Source organism: Suncus etruscus, chromosome 3 (genome assembly GCF_024139225.1).
Source record: "Suncus etruscus isolate mSunEtr1 chromosome 3, mSunEtr1.pri.cur, whole genome shotgun sequence".
Taxonomy (NCBI): domain Eukaryota; kingdom Metazoa; phylum Chordata; class Mammalia; order Eulipotyphla; family Soricidae; genus Suncus; species Suncus etruscus.
The window spans coordinates 52,827,251-52,850,415 of NC_064850.1; the positions used below are offsets into that span (position 1 = coordinate 52,827,251).

A 23,165-nucleotide genomic window follows, 5' to 3' on the forward strand; every position below is an offset into this window, starting at 1 on the left:
AAAGCAAGCATTTTACCCACTGTACTATCTCTCCAGGCCCAGATTTTAATGATCTCAAAAAAATTTCTAATCTTAGCATATTACCCAATGCCACACGGAAGATCTTAAGAAAATGAAAATATCCACAATAGACTTCAGGTCTAAGTAATTTCGGAATATTGTCATATCTTCAAAAAGGGTATGTTTCACTCTCAAATTTCCAACGAAACAAACCCTAAAACAATTCTTTTATCTGTGTATGAGGAAATATGGAGTCCAAGAGAAAACTAATATCAATCCCTTCATGAATGTTCACAAAACAATGAGCATCAATGATGAGCAGCCAGAAGGGCCTTAGTGCATGTTGGGAGCTGACTCCCTCCAATTCCCTGAAATGAAGGCTGTAGTGAGAAGGTTCTAGAATGATCACATACTTTTTTTTTTTTGAGGCTTCCCACAGTGATTCCCAATCTCAGTAATACACTTAGACTATCAGGGCAACATCTGGAGTCCTCAGGGACCAAACTCCATGGCTCACACATGCAAAGCAATGCTCTATCATATGAGTTATTTCCTGGCCCTTTTGCTAGTTTATTCTAGACATGCATGTATGCACAAAAAAAGGACTTATTGAAAGAGGCCTTCAATAGCACCTCCCATTGTTTGTGATTGATCTACATTTCTGTGATTGCATTCTGGCATGGTCTACCAGGCTGCCTTGTGGGTTCCTGAAACTATGTGCAGTTGCTGAAGTTAAGTGATGGTATTAGCTGAGCTGGGCACTTAGAAAGGGGCCTCTGATTCTGTACTCAATGTCCTCAGCTCCTCCAATTCTAGCGTCCTGCAGTTAAGAGATCAAATAGATGTTGTGTGTTACCCCCTTCATCCCAAAGGAGGAAATCCCAAGTGCACAGCCTGGAATTACCTCACTTACAAAACAGGAGTCCCATTTGTTTGTCAGACTGCTTAAATACACCCTCTTCCCCCCAAACGCCAACTTTTCGTATAACACTGTGATTTGCAAGGCTATTCATAATGTAATCATTTCTGGCATTAAATGATCAGAAACCAAGCCTGCCATCAGTGTCCCTAATTTTTCATTCACCACCCTAGCCTGCCTACTCGAAGGCACAAATTTACTGCAGGTTGTTTATTTATTTTGGTTTTGGGGCCACACCCGGCAGTGTGTTACTCCTGGCTTTGTGCCCAGAAATCGAACCTGGCAGGCCCAGGTGTGAGATGCCAGGAATTGAACCTGGGTCCGTCCCGGATTGGCCAAGTGCAAGGCAAATGCCTCACAATGTGCTATTGCTCCGGTCCCATACTTCAGATTGTTAACACAAAGGCAAATGGAATGATCAAAACTTAGACCAATATAGGTCCATTTGAAATGATGGTTCTATCTCTCCATAGTGTTACTAAAGTCAATGGACTGTGATTGATAAGAGTTGAGTTTTCTGTGCTGTTTAGGCTCACTGAGCTTGGCAGGCTTTATGGAACTTTCCCATCAGATTTCTTGGGATCCTACTGCAATATGTCCTCCTTGAATACTAAGTCCCTCATGAGAAAGGTATCGAACACTTTGGTCTTTTCCCTCCCTCCCTTCCTCCCTCATTCTCTCCCCTCCCCTCCCCTCCCTCCCTCTCCCTCTCTCTCTCTCTCACTCACACACACACACACACACACACACACACACACACACACACACACACACACACACACACCACCTTTCTCTTTCTCAACAAATATGCAGGTTCCAGTTCTAGACACTAAAGATCAGCCTGCCTCCCATAATAAAACATTTTTTAAAAGAATTACATATATTCAAAACACTATACATCTTAAAGTTACTTTCCTTCCCATTTCTACCATAAACTTTAAAAGACAAAGGACTATAAAATTAAAAAGATAAAGATTTACTCAATCTTCTGCTAGATTATGTGGGGTCGGTAATTCTTCAGGATCTCAAATAAAAGGTCTGTGATCTTTAGAATTGAAGCTGGCATTGCGCCTTTTGGCTCTGAGTATCAGAGTGCTGGAGGGTGTATAGGCTGGAGGTCATGCAGAGCCAGGTCAAAACCTAGTTCTGATAAGGTCACGTTCAAGTGTCAGCAAAATGTAGAAGAAAGGATTCATCTGAGTGTTCGGAGTACAGCTGCTACTTTAGAAAAGGGATCATTATTACCAATGAAGTATGCTATGAGGCAACAAGAAAATTAAGTAAGAAGATGGAGAAATAGAATGGGTAGGGAGCTGGCCTTGCACATGGCTGATCTGGATTTGGTTCCTGAGGGCACAGGCAAGAGTAAGCATAAGAATTGCTGGGTTTGGGCCAAAAGTAAAACCAACCCCCCCCCAAAAGGCATGTTTATATAAGCAGGAATGATTATGTAATTAAGTAATATATAAAGGTAAGTGTTCTACAATTCTCATTAGTCTACATCTAGTCTTTACAGTCTGTGGCATGTGTAATTCTTCAATTTTCACTGGAAATAAATTGGGGGCAAATTCAAAGCAAGAGTATCTATGGAGAAAACCCCTAATCCTAATTATTTGATTATTAAACAGTGGATATTATAGTTACACTTAGGGTCATTATCTAATGGGAACATCCCAACTACAGCTGTAATATTCTTAGCTATCAATGTGCTTTTCTTTAAGATGATTAATATTTAGTCGCAAAAGACCATGTATCATGTGATTTTATTTATCAGAAACCTCCAAAAAGACACTTTCATAAGGCTAGGAAGCAGGCTAGTAGTTGCCTGGACTGGGGGTAGCAGGCTGAGGTACAGTATTTCCTGGGCTGATAAAATTGTCCTCACACTGACTGTGGGGACATATAACGCTTATTAGGCCTTTACCCATATTGCCAATATTCATTTAACCAGTAAAAACAACTTTACTTGGCATTATTCTAACCACCAAAACATTTGCTTGATTTATTTACTTCAAAAAGCTTTCAAGGAGAAAAGGAAAATAGGGATGAAGTACTTTATATAGCAACTCAAACATTTGGATTACAATGTTTTCTTTGGGGAAGGGGAGCACAGCTGGTGATATTAAAGAGGTTACTTCTAGCTCTACATATAGGAATTTCTCCTGGTGGAGCTGGGGGACCATATAGGATGCTGGGGATCAGGCCTGGGTCAGCTGCTATGCAAGGCAAGTGGCTATCCACTGTACTATCTCGCCAGTCCCTGGACTTCCAACTTTGGGGGGGGGGGGTGTTTCTGGGCCACATCTGGCAGCACTCAGGGTTTACTCCAGGCTTTGTGCTCAGAAATCACCCCTGGCAGGCCCGTCCTGGGTCTGCTGCCTGCAAGGCAGACACCCTACTACTGTGCTATCTGTCCAGCCCTGGACTTCCAACTTTCGATGACACACAGTCTAAGTGGTATTGTCAATGATTAATCATGCTACAGTCTCAAGTAGCTTACAGAAAGTATTACAATCTTATAAAAATAACTGCAATCTAATTATAGGAATTCAAACAAGAGGAAGATGAATTCAATTATAGCTAAGCAGCCACACCTAGAATCAAATGGTTTTCCTATTCTATGATGGTGAATTATTACCATTCCTATAAAACTTCTAGGAATAAAAAAAAAATACTACATCAGTATTAACAGTCAGAAATGAAACCAGTATTAGTGCTAAATAGTATGATTTTCTATAAAAGACTTTTCCAAAAGAAATTTCACTAAAAAAATACAAGCTTTGACTTACTTGGCTCTAGCTTCTTCAGATCCTCCAGCTTAAATTCTTCTTGGGATTGTGTGGACTGCATTTAAAATATTCATATTACAGAGGCTATCATAAACATTTCATTACACCCTAGATCTTTAGAGTGACTAGACATTCATAGAATGTACTCAAAATAAATGAAGCCAATTTCTTGGTTTCAAAGTAGAAAATGAAGACTGATAATGCTTTTTTTTTTGCTTGTATATTTTGGAACACTCAGGACATCAACAAAAAATAAATTTATATATTTTATATGTATAGTTTATAAAAATTGACTATTTTACTATGAACTTAGCATATCAACTTCTATTCACATAAAACTGAGACAATTCTGCTTTTGGGCATAAGTAAATGCTTACAGTCTTATCTGAATAATTCAGAATAAAAATTTTTTTTTTTTTTTTTTTTTTTTTTTTTTGGTTTTTGGGCCACACCCGGCGGTGCTCAGGGGATACTCCTGGCTGTCTGCTCAGAAATAGCTCCTGGCAGGCACGGGGGACCATATGGGACACCGGGATTCGAACCAACCACCTTTGGTCCTGGATCGGCTGCTTGCAAGGCAAATGCCGCTGGGCTATCTCTCCGGGCCCAATAAAAATTTTTTTATGCTAAAAAGATAAAAAAGAAATTTACTTACTTGCAAAGCTGCACTTCGTAATTCCAAGCATGTTGCAATTTTGCCTATGGTCTTCTGTAGAAAAAAGAAAAAGCTAAAATACCAAGTTTATTATAGCTGCTGGTTATGCTGTTAATTTTTAATGAAAAGAGATCTGTAAAGTTTCCTATTAAGAAAGCTTCATTTCTTTTTTATTTTATCTTTTTGGTTCTTGAGTAATACCCGGCAGCGCTCAGGGGCTACTCCTGGCTCTATGCTTAGAAATCGCCCCCGGCAGGCTCAGGGAACCATATGGGATACAGGGATTCAAACCACAGTCCTTCAGCATAAAAGGCAAATGCCCTACCGCTATGCAATATCTCCGGCCCCTAAGCTTCATTTCTTTTTTGTATTTTGCAGACTCAAGAAATAAGAGAAGGTTGAAAAGAAGGTGGCTATTTTATCTCTCCTAAGGTGCTATGACCATACTTAAATTGCTTTAATGACAGCGGTATATTTATTTTTGGTTTGGGGGCCATACCTGGTAGCCTTTGGGGGTTACTCCTGGCTCTGTGCTCAGAGAACATAAATCCCTAGGTACTGGCCTTTCGCATCCGCTCAGTCCTTGAAGTTCTGTGTCCCCCCACCACCCCCACCTCAATAACAGCTAACAAGAGCAAGAAAATGGAGTTCTAACATTTTCTTCTCTACCTTTACTGAATTTTTCAAATTCACTGAAAGATTAAAAGGCAAATTTTGGAAGAATGAGCACTAGTATGATTGATTTACTTATGTTAAACTCAGTCTTGACTTGTTCAGTTAAGTATATAGGTGATGCAAAACAAAAATCAATACTTGAGATAAATGGTGGAAACCTTCCAGTCAGCCATTCTGTGTATCATGAGCTATAAAATGGACATAAACAAGAGAGCATAGTCCTTGCCTTTAATCAGCTTCAGCTCATGTTTCATTAGAGATAGGACATATATAGCATTACTATGAAGCAAGAAACAAAGAATCTCAATCGATGAGTTGAAGCCAGTTAAGCTACTGTAGATATGCCCTGAAAACCAGGACAATAATCTCCAGCAGAAACCAAGCCCCCAAGATTGGCAGAGTTTCTAAAACTAAAGGAAGAGCTTAGAAATCTGTCAGGGTTGGGCCCGGAGAGATAGCACAGCGGCGTTTGCCTTGCAAGCAGCCGATCCAGGACCAAAGGTGATTGGTTCGAATCCCGGTGTTCCATATGGTCCCCCGTGCCTGCCAGGAGCTATTTCTGAGCAGACAGCCAGGAGTAACCCCTGAGCACTGCTGGGTGTGGCCCAAAAACCAGAAACCAAAAACCAAAAACCAAAAAAAAAAAAAAAAAAAAGAAAGAAATCTGTCAGGGCTTAGCTGTGTAAAGTTCCAAACAGAAGCAGGGAAGATAGTTTGAAATTAAAGGTGCGGGGTTGGGGGTGCGGGGGGATGTCAGGTATTCTGGAGGGAAGGGACAGTCATGACTATCTGGGGAGTACTTAGCCAGAACAGCACACAGACGGGTTAGACCAGAATCTCAAGAACCCTTTAAGATGACTTTTGTGCTGACAATAAACATTGGCTCAAGCAGAGGCTAGAAGAGGCCAAAGGTAAGATGAGTCTTATTAGTTCAGTTGAGCAGGTCACCCATGATGAGAACAAGATTAGACAGAGGACAAAATGAAAAGGGAGATCTGCAGACAAGAGCCTTATCAGAGCAAGTGTTGGGCTCCAGACACACCTTCTAGGTCTTCCCCAATAGGTATTTCCCAAGTTTTTCTTTGATTTTTTAAAAATGAAATCACTATGAGATAGTTACAGAGCTGTTCATGATTATCAGTCATAGAATATTCCAACACCTATTTTAGGTACCACAGTTTGCAGTACTGTTATTGAAGGGGTATCATGCACATCACTCTACCTTCTTTAAGCACTCAGCTCTTGTTCTGAGTGATTATTTCCCACTATCACTGTTATAGTGGTTCTGGGGCCGTTTCCTACTGTGCTCAGGAGTGACCTCTAGTGGTGCTTGAGGATATGTGGTGCTGGGGAACAAACCGGAATTAGGGGCATGTGAAAAGCAGACAGCTTACCTTCTACACTCTTTCTCCAACCCCAAAGATGTTCCTGCTTTTGTTCTGTTTTGTTTTTTTCGGGGGGTGGGCATTCAGCAATACTCAGGAGTTATCCCTGGCTCTGCACTCAGGAATCACTTCTAGCAGTGCACAGGGGACCACAGTGCATAGGATAACAAGAATCAAACCTGGTCAGCCATGCACAAGGCAAGCACTCTATATGCTATACTAATGCTCCAGTCCCTCCAAAGATGTTTTTTGCTGTTTTGATGACTTGCTCTAATTTAGCAAGTTGGATTGGTGAGTTTTCTTTTTTCATTTTTCTCTTTTGTAAATTTTCTTTGGAAAAGAAATCTCAAGCAAAGAGAAATAGAAAGTACCAGTTTGGCTGGCCAGTGGTACTTGAGCTAGAGAAGTATATGCAGTTATGAACAATGAACAGTCATTTTACTTATTCATTCCTGTTTCAGTACTCTGGTTTATTATTATTATTTCTGGCTGCACCTGGCAGTGCTCAGGGGTTACTCTTGGCTCTGCACTTAGAAATCACTCGTGGCAGGCTTGGGAGATCATATGGGGTTGCCACGGATTGAATCCCGGTCAACCATGTGCAAGGCAAATGTCCTACTTGCTATGCTATTGCTCTAGTCTCTGGTTCCAGCACTCGGAAAATGAGATTATCCGTTTATAATTCTATATGGAATTAGCAATTAATATTTGAGCAAAGTATGAATCGCCTGAATTTCTCTCAGACCGAGCTCCACTTGGTACGGGGTCATGATACTCATACTCCATCCAGCACTTTTACTCCTGACTGATGCTCCTACATGATTTTCCTCAATTTGTTTCTAAAAAAATATAGGTGAGACAATTACTGTAGCAAACTCTTGACCCTGACACCAATAAATGCAATATTTTAAAAGTAATTGTAACAGATGAAAACGAAGTTTTTCAATCCTTTTAATACTGATGCTGGGTATGGCGCTTTAAAAATGTTCTGAGAACCATTTTGTTCTGCCTCACAAATTGAGGGGGAAATAATGGAGGCACTAAGACCAAACAGTTGTATGAGCATTGAGTTGAAGCAAAAAATGATCAGACTTAAACACCAAATCCAAAGCCAACTACAACAGAATTGATACAGAGTCTATTGCAACAAGCTTGACACAGAAGGGACCATTTATACTAGCAGCACGGGGGGCAAAGGAAGGGTGATATGGGATGCATGCTGGGAATAGGGGTGGAGGGAGGACAATATTGGTGGTGGGAATGCCCCTGACTCAATGTCACTATGTACCTAACATACTAATGTGAATGATTTGTAATTCACTTTGGTCAAAATAAAAATTATTAATAAAATAAAAAGTTATGAATGATGTCTATTGGTATTTTGCCATAGTTCAGTAGATTTTTTTTTATAGTTTATTTAAACATCGTGTTTTACAAAGTTATTTGTAATATAGTTGTTTCAGGCATTCAATGAAATGAATGAAAGCTAGGTCAACCTAATCATGAGGAAGTTTAAATAAGATTATAAGCTTTCTTCTTTTTCCATTTACCAGAAATATCATGAATAGATTATTGTTATCACCAATTAATAAACTTTAGAGCAGGGGTCCTCAAACTTTTAAAACAGGGGGCCAGTTCACTGTCCCTCAGACCACTGGAGGGTTTGACTATAGTAAAAACAAAACTTATGAACGAATTCTTATGCACACTGCATATATCTTATTTTGCAATGAAGAAACAAAACAGATACAAATACAATATGTGGCCTGCGGGCCATAGTTTGAGGACCACTGCTAGAGCATGTACTTCTCCTTCAGTACTTTATTTGAATTTAAAATACATACTATGAAAACATTTATCTAAAATTATCACACATGTATAAATATCAATAATCAAAGCTATAGCAAAGCATTTACTTACCATTTATAAAAACTTACTGGGAGCTAAACAATATAAAGCTTCATAAACGCTTTAAAAGTATGCTTTTAATTTTATTATTATTATTTTTGGTTTTGAGGACACACTGGTGGTACTTAGGGGTTACTTCTAGCTCTGCACTCAGAAATCACTCATAGCAGGTACAGGGGACCATTGGGAAACATGACTTTTAAAAAAATAAATTTAATTCCACAAAATATGGAAACTTCAAGTATCCCAAAACCTAAAATAGGTCATTGCTACAAAGATGCTAATAAAAGTAAAGCCATTAAGAAGCAGAAATAAATTCAAAGGAAGACAAAAAACAACTTCTCTTGGCTAACATAAGGAACATTCTCCATTTTCTTTATTCTCTTTTGGCCTCTGTACCAAACCTGACCTCCATCATTCTGTCTACAGAGACCAAATAAACCCAGTAAAAATGTTCTGAAAATAGAGAAGAAAGATTACTGAAAGAAATAAAAATTTAGAAATAATCCATACCATACCCAAACCCCTCAAAAAGTTTAACATCTATACTAGCAAATAAAATAAATGCTGAGAAGTCACAAATTTTCTGTTCCCAAAAATGTACTAATTTTTAAAAGCCATCACTGCCAAAAGTATACACAGAAAGTCTTTGTTTTCTCGTCACTTATTGACTTGGAGATTGTTTTTCTTTATGTAACATTGTTTTGGGGCTATAATCTATGTTTCACTCATATCTATTTACCTTATTTTTTTTGTTTTTTTTTTTTTTGGGGGGGGGGGTCATACCCTGTGGCGGTGCTCAGGGGTTACTCCTGGCTATGCGTTGAGAAATTGCTCTCAAAAAAAAAAAAAAAAAAAAAAGAAAAGAAAAAAGAAAAAGAAATTGCTCTCAGCTCCAGGGACCATATGGGACACCAGGAATTGAACCCCAGGTCTGTCTTGGGTCAGCTGCATGCAAGGCAATGCCCTACCGCTATGCTATCGCTCAGGCCCCAGCCTTATTAATTGTTTGGGTTTTGTTGTTGTTGTTTTTTTGGTTTTGTTTTTTTGGTTTTTTTTTTTGGTCATACCTGACAATGCTCAGGGAATATTCTGGCTCTCTACAGGAATCACTCCTGGAAGGCTCGGGGACTATATGGGATGCTGAGGATCAAACTCAGGTCAGTCTCATGTAAGGCAACACCTTACACACTGCAGTATTGCTCTAGACCCTCTTTTCCCATTTTAAGTAAAGCATCAAAGTATTCCAGTTTCATTACTTATTCCAACAAAGAGCATTCATTTGACACATGAAGATTTCGATCCAAGGAGAAGCAGGATTGAAATATTTTGTGATCTTATGCATTTATTTTGCTGATAATTCTTATACTAAGTTCTTGACTTGAAATACTTTTTTGCATGGTGGCTTTTAATTCTGACAGACTTCCCACAGCACTCAAATGTTCTTTGTTGTTGTTTGTTTTTGGGAGATGTTGAGAAGAAAGTTTATATAGGATGGAGAGAGTAGAAGGGGTAAGGTGCTTGCCTTGCAGGTGGTCAACCCTGGTACCTACCATGTGGTATCCCACACAATGCCAGTAGAGACTCCTGAGAACAGAGACAAGACAAGACCTGTGCAGAACCAGGTGTGACACCAAGCACAAACCAAACAAAAGGAAGCCTCAAATTAGTCTGGAGCTGGGCCACGATTACAGTCAAATATGACTCTGGATTCTCCCCAACTGGAGTGTGGATGGTTTCCACCAAGTCAAACCATCTTCACGGGTGAATGAAAAGATTCATGATGTGAGAAATGATCTAAGTCACTTCTCTATGTGACAATCATTTAATACTCTGGCAAAACAAAATCTACACCATCCTTTATATTTAAGCACAACACAATTTTTATTCATTTATTTGTTTGATTGTTTGCTTAATGGTCTCATAAGACGGATCCCTTTTCATTTAGAAACTAATATCTCTCAAGATTGCTTATGGTACCTTTTGTTCTTCTGTGAACTCAGAATTATTGTGTTGAGCTTGGGCCTCTTTCTGTAGATGTCTTGCTAATCTGCAAAGAGAAAAATGCAACTGAAGTAGCCTGTCCAATGCAACAAGCTGACAACTTCAATCTTTTCAAAAGGGAGTCAAGTACGATTAAATTCTGGTCAGGCTTGTAGGGAAGCTCAGAGAACTGGATGACAGTCCACTGTGGGAGGCCAGGGTCTGACTCCCATGCCACATTAGCCCCCTGGGACAATGTGGGAGGTTAGAGTGAGGGTCTATACAGTGGAGGGGCGGATCAGACACTCAGGACCACATCACCCCATGAGCACTGAAGGAAGAAGCTTCCAAATATTGCAGGGTATGACTCGCCCAAACAAAACAATATTTGGACATAACTTGTTATGTGTTCAAAGTACAATCAGCATCATCTTTAGGACCAAACTCTAAACAAGAAGATGAAAATAAGATACTATTCATACTATTTCATTGGGAACGACTTCAGCTCTGGGTAATAATCAAAACAGCACTGGGAACAATCTAATGGCATTTCCCTTTCTTTAGCATTCATAAATTTCTGATATAACAATCCAACACACGACTGTCAAAATTCTGCTTAAACAGTTCCAGTAGGCACTTAAAAATAATACCAGAGACTCAGTGTCAGATAACTTTTTTATTTTTTCTCACACCCAGCAGCGCTCGGGATACTCCTGGCTCTGTGCTCAGAGCAGGCTTGCAGGCTCAGGAGACCATATGGGAAGCTGAGGATCAAACCTGGATCCTTCCTGGGTTAGCCATGTGCAAGACAAACACCCTACTGTTGTACTATTATTCCGGCCCCTCAGCTAAATGTTAATTTGCTGATGAGTTTACTCAAATTACAGCCAGGATAATGACAATATTCCAACATTCCAACAGATTATGCTTCTGAGCATTTTTTTTTTTTTGTTTTGTTTTGTTTTGTTTTGCTACATCTAGCTATGTTCAGGAATCACTCCTGGTGGGGCTTGGGAAATCAAATTCCAATAATTTGCTCTATCCTATGGACTATTTTTTTTTCCTTTCTTCTTCCCTCCTCCCTTTGGACTATTGCTCAGGCCTCATTCTCAACACTTTTTTCCCCTGGGAGAAAAAAAAAAAAAAAAAAAGAAAAAGAAAATGCTCCACCAATCACAATAAAAGCCATCACCTACCCAACCATCACCAGACTTTGAAAGAAGCAGACTTTGGAAAGACTTTGGAAATGGGAAATCAAGGCAATTTACAAACGGATCAAGAATCCAAACAGACATTTCTCCCCAAGTGAATAAAAGTAGTCAAAAAATACACAAATATCAATATCATTAGTCATTAGGGAACTGTAAATCAAAACTACAGAGATGCAATTTTCATACCCACAAGAATAAGTATATAGGACTTGTTTAAAGAAAGGGAAAAAGAAAAACCAATTGTTGCCAGGCTATGGAAAACAGGAACCCTCAAACATTTGTAGGGATGTAAAAATCATATGTTTTTTGTGGTAGTTCTTCTAAAAGTAAGGGTCCCATGTAACATCCCAATTGCAAAGTCCCAAAAGTATAGCCCACAGAACTGAATCATTTCCCCAAGACGCCCAGTACAAGAGCAAGTAGCAGCATTGTTCCTAAAAACCCAAAAGTGGAAACATTCAAAATATCCATCACTGATAAAAATGCTTATTCATTCAGTGGACTATTATAAAGAATTAAGTCTGCCTCCGCCATGCCAGAGGCCTTCTTAACCAGGCCTAGGGGGGGTTGCGGGACTTGGGTGACCCCAGCACCCCTCTACCGCCTTGCTCCAGATCTCCAGGGCTTCCCCGGGCCATATGCCTGGGCAAGCCAGCGAGGTGGGTCCCTTGGCAGAGCTTGAAGGTACCCTAGGCTTTCCCCCATTCCCCATTCGGCTCCTTAAGGAGGGTCTGGGTGGGGGCTCTGAACTTCTGGCCTCCCAGCTTCTTGAAGCAGTCACTGGTAATCTCTTACCAGTCTATAGTTTCAAAACCGTGCAGGGGCGTTACTAGTACTCACTATAATTGAATTATGTTTTTATGTATGCAGAATGTCCATTTTGTACTCTGCACTTTCGCACACCCATACAAAAGATCATTTTTCTCTTTAACTCTCTTATCCCCTATCATCATTACTCCACATTTACCCTTTTTAACTTAAGTACTGTAGAGTCCTAAGTCACAGACCAAAGTGGTACACTGGAGTTAAGACCCACCCAACTATTCCAAAAGGCATAAAAAGGACACGTATGTCTTTTCAACATTTTATGTGTGTTTTCTTTGATGGCTATAACTTTTTTTTTTCCTTAACAGTGATTTTTGGGCTCCCTGTGTGTGACACCAGGCGGGGAAAATCCGCGAAAGTACACCGGCCCAGTGGGGCTCAGCTGTGAAAGACTGTGAGTGTGACCTGTCTATGTCTGTCTACTGTCCTCTTGCATGAAACTCTTGCGAGTGGGGCAAAAAGAGCCTCCAGAAACCTCGCTCGCCCAGACGCCATTTTCAGGGAGGGACTTCAGAGCATAAAAACCGGCTAACCTTTGCAAAAGCTGGCTCCCTGTGTGTGACACCAGGCGGGGAAAATCCGCGAAAGTACACCGGCCCAGTGGGGCTCAGCTGTGAAAGACTGTGAGTGTGACCTGTCTATGTCTGTCTACTGTCCTCTTGTGTGAAACTCTTGCGAGTGGGGCAAAAAGAGGCTCAGAGGAGCACGGCCGCTCCGCTTCGCTACGCGGCCGTGCACTCTTTCTAAGGAAAGAACACCATTGCAACAAGAAGGAAAAATCACACTAAGAACGGCGCTATATCACAGAAGCAAACATTTCTCTCTGGACTGTCTTCTCCATTGCATGCTCGGGCCTAAGATTTGACCCAGTGTGAGGCTTCATCCACGGAGGACTCCCCTCCCTTAGAGGCAAGTCAGCCCATCCAGAAAGGGAGGAGCCAGAGGAGTGTGCTGCCTACATCATATAGACAATGAATACCACTACAACACGTAGAAAAACCCACAATACAAGTGTGACAATGGGGAAACAACGCAGGCCAGCATCAGACATAGAGAATGAAGATGACAATTCTGAGGACCAGATAATGACTGAACAACTAATCAACCTCTCAGATAAGGACTTTAGACTAGCAATATGGAAGGTGCTCAACAGACTCCAAGAAACCATGGATCGAGTTGAACAGAACACTAATAAGAACCAAGAAAATATGAAGGCAGAAATGACAAAACTCCAAACTGAAATAACATGTCAACTAACAGGACTGAAAAAGTCAGTAAACGAAGTGAATGACAAAATGGATAAGCTCTGGGACAGGGTATCAGAAGCTGAGAATAGACTTGGTGCTGTGGAAGATGAGATACATAACAATTCCATACAGCAGGAGAGATTGGACAAAAAACTTAAAGCAAATGAGCAGACAATGGAAAAATTAGTCAAAGAATGGGAACAGACGAAAATAGAAGTCTATGATAAGATCAACAGAAACAACTTAAGAATCATTGGAGTCCCAGAGACCCAGGAAGAAAATTTCCAGGAAGAATCAATGGTCAAGAACATCATTAAAGAGAAACTTCCAGAGCTAAAGAATATATGTGATCAAATCCTGCATGCCCGAAGAGTACCAACCAAAAGAGACCCCAGAAAAACCACCCCAAGACACATCCTAGTCACAATGACAAATCCCACAGATAGAGACAGAATTCTGAAAACAGCAAGATCAAAAGGGGAAATCATGTTCAAGCAAGCTTCCCTGAGATTTACAGCAGACCTGTCACCAGAAACGCTCAATGCCAGAAAGCAGTGGTGGGATATTGTGACAAGACTGAATGAAATGAATGCTTCACCCAGAATACTATACCCAGCAAAACTCACTTTCCGGTTTGATGGAAGAATACATGGTTTCACAGACAAAAAACAGCTCAGAAACTTCACAGACACAAAACCAGTCTTAAGAGAAAAACTGAAAGACCTAATCTAAGACAAGACTGACCAAAAGACACACCAAATTTTGAAATAAAGATGGCGTTAAATCCCAGGACAATTCTTTCTCTCAACGTCAATGGACTAAATGCACCAGTTAAGAGACACAGAGTGGCTAAATGGATCAAAAAACTCAATCCAACCTTCTGCTGCCTACAAGAAACGCACCTGAATAGTCAGAACAAACATAGACTCAAAATAAAAGGCTGGAGAAAAGTTATCCAAGCAAACAACACCCATAAAAAAGCTGGAGTGGCCATACTAATATCAGATAATGCAAACTTTATACTCAGGAAGGTTGTAAGGGACAAAGACGGACATTTTATATTAATCAAGGGGTACGTAGAGCAGGAAGAATTCACTCTCCTAAACATATATGCACCGAATGAGGGGCCAGCAAAATATTTAATACAACTGTTGACAAATCTGAAAAATAGTATCAACAACAACACAATAATTGTGGGGGACCTTAACACGGCTTTGTCAACACTGGACAGGTCAACCAGACTGAAACCCAACAAGAATATACTAGACCTGAGGAGAGAAATGGAAGAAAGAGGCCTAGTGGATATATATAGGACACTCCATCCCCAGAAACCTGGATACACATTCTTCTCCAATGTACATGGGACATTCTCCAGGATAGACTACATGCTGGCACATAAAACATACCTCCATAAGATCAAGAGGATAGAAATTTTGCAGACTACCTTCGCTGACCACAAGGCTCTGAAATTATTTGTGAACTCCAAAGGGACTCAGAAGAAACACTTTAACACCTGGAAGTTAAATAGCCTCATGCTCAATAACCAGTGGGTCCGAGATGAAATCAAGGAGGAAATAAAAAGGTTCCTGGAAACAAATGACAATAAAGACACAAACTCTCAGAACTTATGGGACACAGCGAAAGCAGTACTGAGAGGAAAATTTATAGCTTTGCAAGCACACATCAGGAAGGAAGAAGGAGCTTACCTGAGTAGCTTAATGACACAGCTAATAGAACTAGAAAAAGCTCAACAAAAGGACCCAAGAATAGGAAGACAGAAGGAAATAACAAAGCTGAGAGCAGAAATCAACGAAGTGGAAACTCAAAAAACAATTCGAAAGATCAACGAAAGCAGAAGTTGGTTCTTTGAAAAAATAAACAAGATTGATAGACCACTGGCAAACCTAACAAAGAAAGAGAGAGAGAGAAACTTGATAACTCGTATCAGAAATGAAAAAGGAGAGATCACTACTGATATGACAGAGATTCAAAGGGTAATCAGAAACTACTTTGAAAAACTCTACGCCACTAAAAATGAGAACCTGGAAGAAATGGATAAATTCTTGGACTTTTATAATCTTCCACGGTTGAAGGAAGAGGATGTAGCATATCTAAACACCCCCATCACCATTGATGAAATTAAAACAGTAATCAAATGTCTGCCGAAAAACAAAACCCCAGGTCCAGATGGATTCACTAATGAATTCTATCAAACTTTCCAAGAGGAACTACTGCCAATCTTGGCAAGACTCTTTCATGAAATTGAACAAACAGAAACACTTCCAAATAGCTTTTATGAAGCCAACATCACCTTGATACCTAAACCAGACAGAGACGCTACCAAAAAAGAAAATTACAGACCAATATCACTGATGAATGCAGATGCAAAGATCCTCAACAAAATCCTGGCAAATAGGATTCAATGCCTCGTTAAGAAGATCATCCACTACGATCAAGTAGGTTTCATCCCAGGAATGCAAGGCTGGTTTAACATCCGTAAATCTATCAACATAATACACAACATCAATAACAAGAAAAATAAAAACCACATGATCATATCAATAGATGCAGAGAAAGCATTTGATAAGGTCCAACACCCATTCTTGATCAAAACTCTCAGCAAGATGGGAATGGAGGGAACCTTTCTCAATATAGTGAAGGCCATCTACCACAAGCCAGTGGCAAATATTATCCTCAATGGAGAAAAACTGAAAGCCTTCCCTCTAAATTCTGGCACAAGACAAGGCTGTCCTCTCTCACCACTCCTATTCAACATAGCACTGGAAGTACTTGCTATAGCGATTAGGCAAGAAAAGGATATCAAGGGAATCCAGATAGGAAAGGAAGAAGTCAAGCTCTCACTGTTTGCAGATGACATGATACTCTACTTAGAAAACCCTAAAGACTCTACCAAAAAGCTTCTAGAAACAATAGACTCATATAGCAAGGTGGCAGGCTACAAAATTAACACACAAAAATCAATGGCCTTTCTATATACCAATAGTAATAAGGATGAAATGGACATTAAGAAAACAACCCCATTCACAATAGTACCACACAAACTCAAATATCTTGGAATCAACTTGACTAAATATGTGAAGGACCTATACAAAGAAAACTATAAAACTCTGCTCCAAGAAATAAGAGAGGACACACGGAAATGGAAACACATACCCTGCTCATGGATTGGCAGGATTAACATCATATATCTTGGAATCAACTTGACTAAATATGTGAAGGACCTATACAAAGAAAACTATAAAACTCTGCTCCAAGAAATAAGAGAGGACACACGGAAATGGAAACACATACCCTGCTCATGGATTGGCAGGATTAACATCATCAAAATGTCAATACTCCCCAAGGCATTATACAGATTTAATGCCATCCCTCTAAAGATACCCATGACATTCTTCAAAGAAGTGGATCAGACACTTTTGAAATTCATTTGGAACAATAAACACCCTCGAATAGCTAAAGCAATCATTGGGAAAAAGAATATGGGAGGAATTACTTTTCCCAACTTTAAACTGTACTACAAAGCAACAGTTATCAAAACAGCATGGTATTGGAATAAGGATAGGTCCTCAGATCAGTGGAATAGGCTTGAATACTCAGAAAATGTTCCCCAGAGATACAACCATCTAATTTTTGATAAAGGAGCAGGAAATCCTAAATGGAGCAGGGAAAGCCTCTTCAACAAGTGGTGTTGGCACAATTGGATAGCCACTTGCAAAAAATTGAACTTAGACCCCCAGCTAACATCATGTACAAAGGTAAAATCCAAATGGATTAAAGACCTCGATATCAGCCCCAAAACCATAAGATATATAGAACAGCACATAGGCAAAACACTACAGGACATTACAGGCATCTTCAATGAGGAAACTGCACTCTCCAAGCAAGTGAAAGCAGAGATTAACAGATGGGAATATATTAAGCTGAGAAGCTTCTGCACCTCAAAGGAAATAGTGCCCAGGATACAAGAGCCACCCACTGAGTGGGAGAAACTATTCACCCAATACCCATCAGATAAGGGGCTAATCTCCAAAATATACAAGGCACTGACAGAACTTTACAAGAAAAAAACATCTAACCCCATCAAAAAATGGGGAGAAGAAATGAACAGACACTTTGACAAAGAAGAAATACGCATGGCCAAAAGACACATGAAAAAATGTTCCACATCACTAATCATCAGGGAGATGCAAATCAAAACAACGATGAGATACCACCTCACACCCCAGAGAATGGCACACATCACAAAGAATGAGAATAAACAGTGTTGGCGGGGATGTGGAGAGAAAGGAACTCTTATCCACTGCTGGTGGGAATGCTGTCTAGTTCAACCTTTATGGAAAGCGATATGGAGATTCCTCCAAAAACTGGAAATCGAGCTCCCATACGATCCAGCTATACACCACTCCTAGGAATATACCCTAGGAACACAAAAATACAATACAAAAACCCCTTCCTTACACCTATATTCATTGCAGCTCTATTTACCATAGCAAGACTCTGGAAACAACCAAGATGCCCTTCAACAGACGAATGGCTAAAGAAACTGTGGTACATATACACAATGGAATATTATGCAGCTGTCAGGAGAGATGAAGTCATGAAATTTTCCTATACATGGATATACATGGAATCTATTATGCTGAGTGAAATAAGTCAGAGAGAGAGAGAAAAACGCAGAATGGTCTCACTCATCTATGGGTTTTAAGAAAAATGAAAGACACCCTTGTAATAATAATTTTCAGACACAAAAGAGAAAAGAGCTGGAAGTTCCAGCTCACCTCAGGAAGCTCACCACAAAGAGTGATGAGTTTAGTTAGAGAAATAACTACATTTTGAACTGTCCTAATATTGAGAATGTATGAGGGAAATGTAGAGCCTGTTTAGGGTACAGGCGGGGGTTGGGTGGGGAGGAGGGAGATTTGGGACTTGGGTGATGGGAATGTTGCACTGGTGATGGGTGGTGTTCCTTTTATGACTGAAACCCAAACACAATCATGTATGTAATCAAGGTGTTTAAATAAAAAAAAATTATGCATTAAAAAAAAACACAGTGATTTTTGATGGCTATAACTTTTGCTGAATATTTTCTTATACAGTGATGATTCTCCCCCGTTTTATCTTTTCTTCTCTTTGTGAACTGTTCAATAGGGAATTTGGTGAAAGAGTCCCTCAATTTAATGCTTATGTTTGAACCAAGTCATGGTATTGTTGGACGTGTTCTTACGCCCCCATATACTCTGATAATGCCACGTGGCTTTATTTCTTGTTTGCATAGGCACACTAAAATGGGAAAATACTATACATACAAATAAGTTCTTATCTAATAGAGATGGGAACACACAAATCTTGTAGTGCAATGGGACCTTACACCCTGAACATTGACATAAAGACCTGGAACAGGCCTCAGAAGAATAGGCATTCTCCATTCACCCCTGATCTAGAGAAGACATCTACAAAATATCCAACATTGTCTTTAACATCACCTGGAGGCAGGGAAGACCTTACTGCTGCTCTGACATCGACCTACTCAAAAGAGACTTCCCTTAACACTGAGAAGACTTAACAACAGCAATGACCTGTTTACTGGACAGGGCTTTCTGTATTGCCCCTTAATTGTGAGGTGAAACTAGAGGATACTCCATACCAGCCTGACTTCAATGTAGGATGTGCAGATTCCAGGATCTTTAATACAGAAATCTGATGCCAACAATAGAGACTGCGTGAAAAATAAAACTGTATTGGCACTACAGACAATGACTTGGATTGAATAAACTAGTTTGCCAGGAGCCTAGAGTTGGTCTTATGCCAGAAAACTTCAGGGGTAGGGTCTCCTTGTATTTAGACCAAGGCTTTTCCTGTCCATGTCCCCCATATTTTGGTGGGCCTATGCAAACAATATTTGCCACTCTAACACCGTTTTTACTGTGCTCTTTTGACTAACCCTTAAAAAAAAATACCTCTTAAACTTTTGATGTTAATTTAAACTAATATGCATGTGCATAAAAATATAAAAAAATGGGCCGGGCGGTGGCGATGGAGGTAAGGTGCCTGCCTTGCCTGTGCTAGCCTAGGACGGACCGCGGTTCGATCCCCCGGCGTCCCATATGGTCCCCCAAGAAGCCAGGAGCAACTTCTGAGCGCATAGCCAGGAGTAACCCCTGAGTGTCACAGGGTGTGGCCCAAAAACAAAACAAAAACAAAAAAAAAAAAAATATATATATATATATATATATATATATATATATATATATAAATACTATGCCTTCAATGTTTAAGGAGTCACATAAGTCTCATGGCTTTAGATTGCTTTGTGTACTGCTAAGAAATGTTATTATAGGGGCCGGGTAGGTGGCGCTGGAGGTAAGGTGTCTGCCTTGCAAGCGCTAGCCAAGGAAGGACCGCGGTTCGATCCCCCGGCGTCCCATATGGTCCCCCCAAGTCAGGGGCGATTTCTGAGCACATAGCCAGGAGTACCCTGAGCGTCAAACGGGTGTGGCCCAAAAACCAAAAAAAAAAAAAAAAAAAGAAATGTTATTATATACTACAATCTGGGGACTTGTGGACAAAGTAATTGTACATGGGTTCTGCCTTATTTTTCTTAATGTTCTTTGACTGTAAGTTCAATATTTAGGCGTCAGCAAAGGGATTTCTTCTGAGAACTCTGTTTATGGGCGATTGTCCTTTCACTGTAACTTACCTTGTCCTCTTTGCATCATTGTTCTCATAATTAAAAATAAAAATTAATTAAAAAAGAATTAAGTATGAATTTAAAAAACCACAATAAATATCAAATTTCTAGGTTTTGGAGAAAAGATATTAATAGTTAGAAGTAGTTTAAAGTAATGTGGCAGCAAACACCCAGTGCTCGGCCTTTGGCACTGTAGGGAAGCAGCATCAGCAGAAGGGCTGACCAGGAGCATGGCAAGCTTCCCCAATTTCTAGAAGTGGCAAGTGTCTGCTGCCTGCCCCGTGGCACTGAAAGGAACCAGCAGCATGGTGAGATTTTCCCCACCCCTGTCCAGAGCGGCACACATATCCTCTAATTAAAGAACAACACATAGAAAACAATATACTGCAAAAGACACAATGGGAAAAAAACAAAGAACACCACCATGCTTAGAGAATAATGGTGACTCTGCAGATGCAACATGTACTGACCAATAAATATTAGCCTCTCCAATTAAAATTTTAGAGAGGAAATCTAGTAATGCTTAAAGAACTCAAGAAAACCCTGGAACAAACCAAAAGAACCATAATAAGAATCAAGACGATATTAAAGTAGAAATGAGAAAACTTTAAACCAAAAACACAGGACTGGAAAACTTGGTAGGTGAAATGAAAACCTCACTGGAAAGCCTCACCAACAGTCAACAGCTGCTGAGGACAGAAACAGTGAGCTGGAAGATCAGCTGCATAACAACTTCATACAACAAAAGAGGTTGGAAAAGAGCCTCAAAACAAATGATCTGATAATGAAAAAAAAATCCTCAAAGAATGTGAACAGACAAAAATACAAGTCTTGGATACACTCAACAGAAACAACATAAGAATCACTGTAGTCCCAGAGACCCTGGAAAAATATCCTCATGAAGAATCAGCAGTCAAGGATACCATAGCAAGAAAATTCCCAGAGCTAAAGATGCATGCAACCAAATCCTGCATACCCAAAGAGTACCAGCCAAAAGAGATACAAAGAAAAGCATTCAAGACACATCCTAGTCAATAATGATAAATACCACTGATGGGGATAAACTACTGAAGGCAGCAAGATCAAAAGAGGAAATTACACAAAGGAACTTCCATTAGACTGTGTGTGTTAAATAAATAACGATGGGGCTGGATGGTGGATGATGCCATCCAGCCCACATGGCTCTGCAACCTCCATGCAGCCGGCGAGTTCCAGGCCCAGGTGAAATCACTCACACGCAGGCTTCAGGAAGAATCATCTTTATTTATGCCCTAGCCACCACAGGTGTGTGGCCTATGTCAATCTTTTAAGCATTCAGCTATATTTTGCTAGCCCTGCATCTTATCTCCTGTTAGCCATCTTCCCTTTGGGCTCCATGCGGCCCAAAGATCCAAAAGCCAGGAAGCCAAGCCGGGCCAAGAGAGAAACGGCAAAAACGGCAAAAGGGCCCAATCCCCTGGCTCAGAGGTTTATCTATCCTTTTCCAGACCCCTCCCAGAAATGGGAGGTCTTGCAGGTAGTTACACCTATTATCCGGTTCCCAAAACTCCTCCCAGATATGGGTGGGTCTTGGGGTACACCACATTTCCCCCTTTTTTAAATATTTTCATGCGCCAACGTAATAAAGTGAAAATTAATATACCAGCCCTTTTCAAAAACATATCATTTGCAAAATATACTTTACACCTGTAACCTAAAATTCTATTAATGCTTTTTTACCAAGCACTATTTTGGAACTTTCATGTTCCTATATTTTTAAACTATATTGGGGGAACTTCACTGTTCCTATATTTTTCCTATACACAAGTACTTCAGCATACATGCATAACATACATTTTAAAAACAGGCTAAGTACATTAAAATACACAGTAAAACATTTTGCAATAACAAATATTAACTTTGAAAGACAACAAAACACATTTAAATTATAAAGAAAATGACTTAAGACAAAGATGCAGGTGGTTAGAAATTAGATATTTAAATGAGCTAAACTGAATTACTTCCCTTTTATTTTTATTTTTTAACTATTAACTAAGTAAAACTTATTCCATTACCAACTATGAGTAAAATATAACGACCCACTAATTTTCTACACCTAAAACCATAGTTCAGATGATTAATTTGTTCCACGCTGATCTTACCACGTGGCTTCTATAAACTTTTAAAGTTCAGATGTTGTTTTGTCCCACGCTGATTTCACCACGTGGCTTCTGTAAACTTTTAAAGTTCAGATGTTGGTTTGTCCCACGCTGAACTTACCACGTGGCTTTCTTCCGTAGTTCCAGGCTCCGCTGCCGGTTTGTGATCTGGAGCGTGGATTCCAGGTTTTTCGCTTTTCCGGGCAAAGCTGAGCCCAGCCAAGCCGATCCCAGCCGAGATTTCAGCCGAGCCGAGCCCAGCCGCTTGGAGCTTTTCGCAGCTTTTTTTTTTTTTTCTTTGGGCGCACTTTGCAAGCAAGTTTTCGGCCACTTTTCTGATGCTGGAGGGGCTTCACCGCTGCCTTATTTTTCCCTCCGGGCGCACTTTGGAAGCAGCTTATGGCCCACATTTTCACAGGGAAAAGTTCAGTCCGAAATTTCCGAAGTCGAAATTCAAATTCAAGCCAAAGGTCATTCTCAGAAAATCAGTCCATTTTCAATACAGTCTTTTTTCTCCTCCGTTTCCAATTTAGACTTTTAGTAAGTCTTTGAAGAGGCCCAGGTTTTTGTTTCTTGTAACAAAGTTTTAGTTTTGGGCCTGGGCTGGAGGTGATGCAAGCTTTAACCTTTCTTGTTTTAATGGCCTTTGAACCCCCAGATGGGGTGTCGGCCATTTTTAAAAATGGTTGCACGTGGCCCAGGGTTTTGGGCTCAGTGCACC

The 23,165-nt window shown here is 40.1% G+C and overlaps 1 protein-coding gene across 1 annotated transcript in view; it reads right to left on the minus strand.

Moving 5' to 3' along the window:
• The window catches only part of AIDA (axin interactor, dorsalization associated), a 40,517-nt gene that overhangs the window by 7,111 nt on the left and 10,241 nt on the right, over nt 1-23,165 (minus strand). The window contains exons 2-4 of the mRNA XM_049770260.1: nt 10,312-10,381; nt 4,364-4,417; nt 3,709-3,763 (exon numbers count right to left, since the gene is read on the minus strand). Coding sequence (XP_049626217.1) covers nt 3,709-3,763; nt 4,364-4,417; nt 10,312-10,381 — 179 coding nt within the window. The remainder of the gene's footprint in view (nt 1-3,708; nt 3,764-4,363; nt 4,418-10,311; nt 10,382-23,165) is intronic.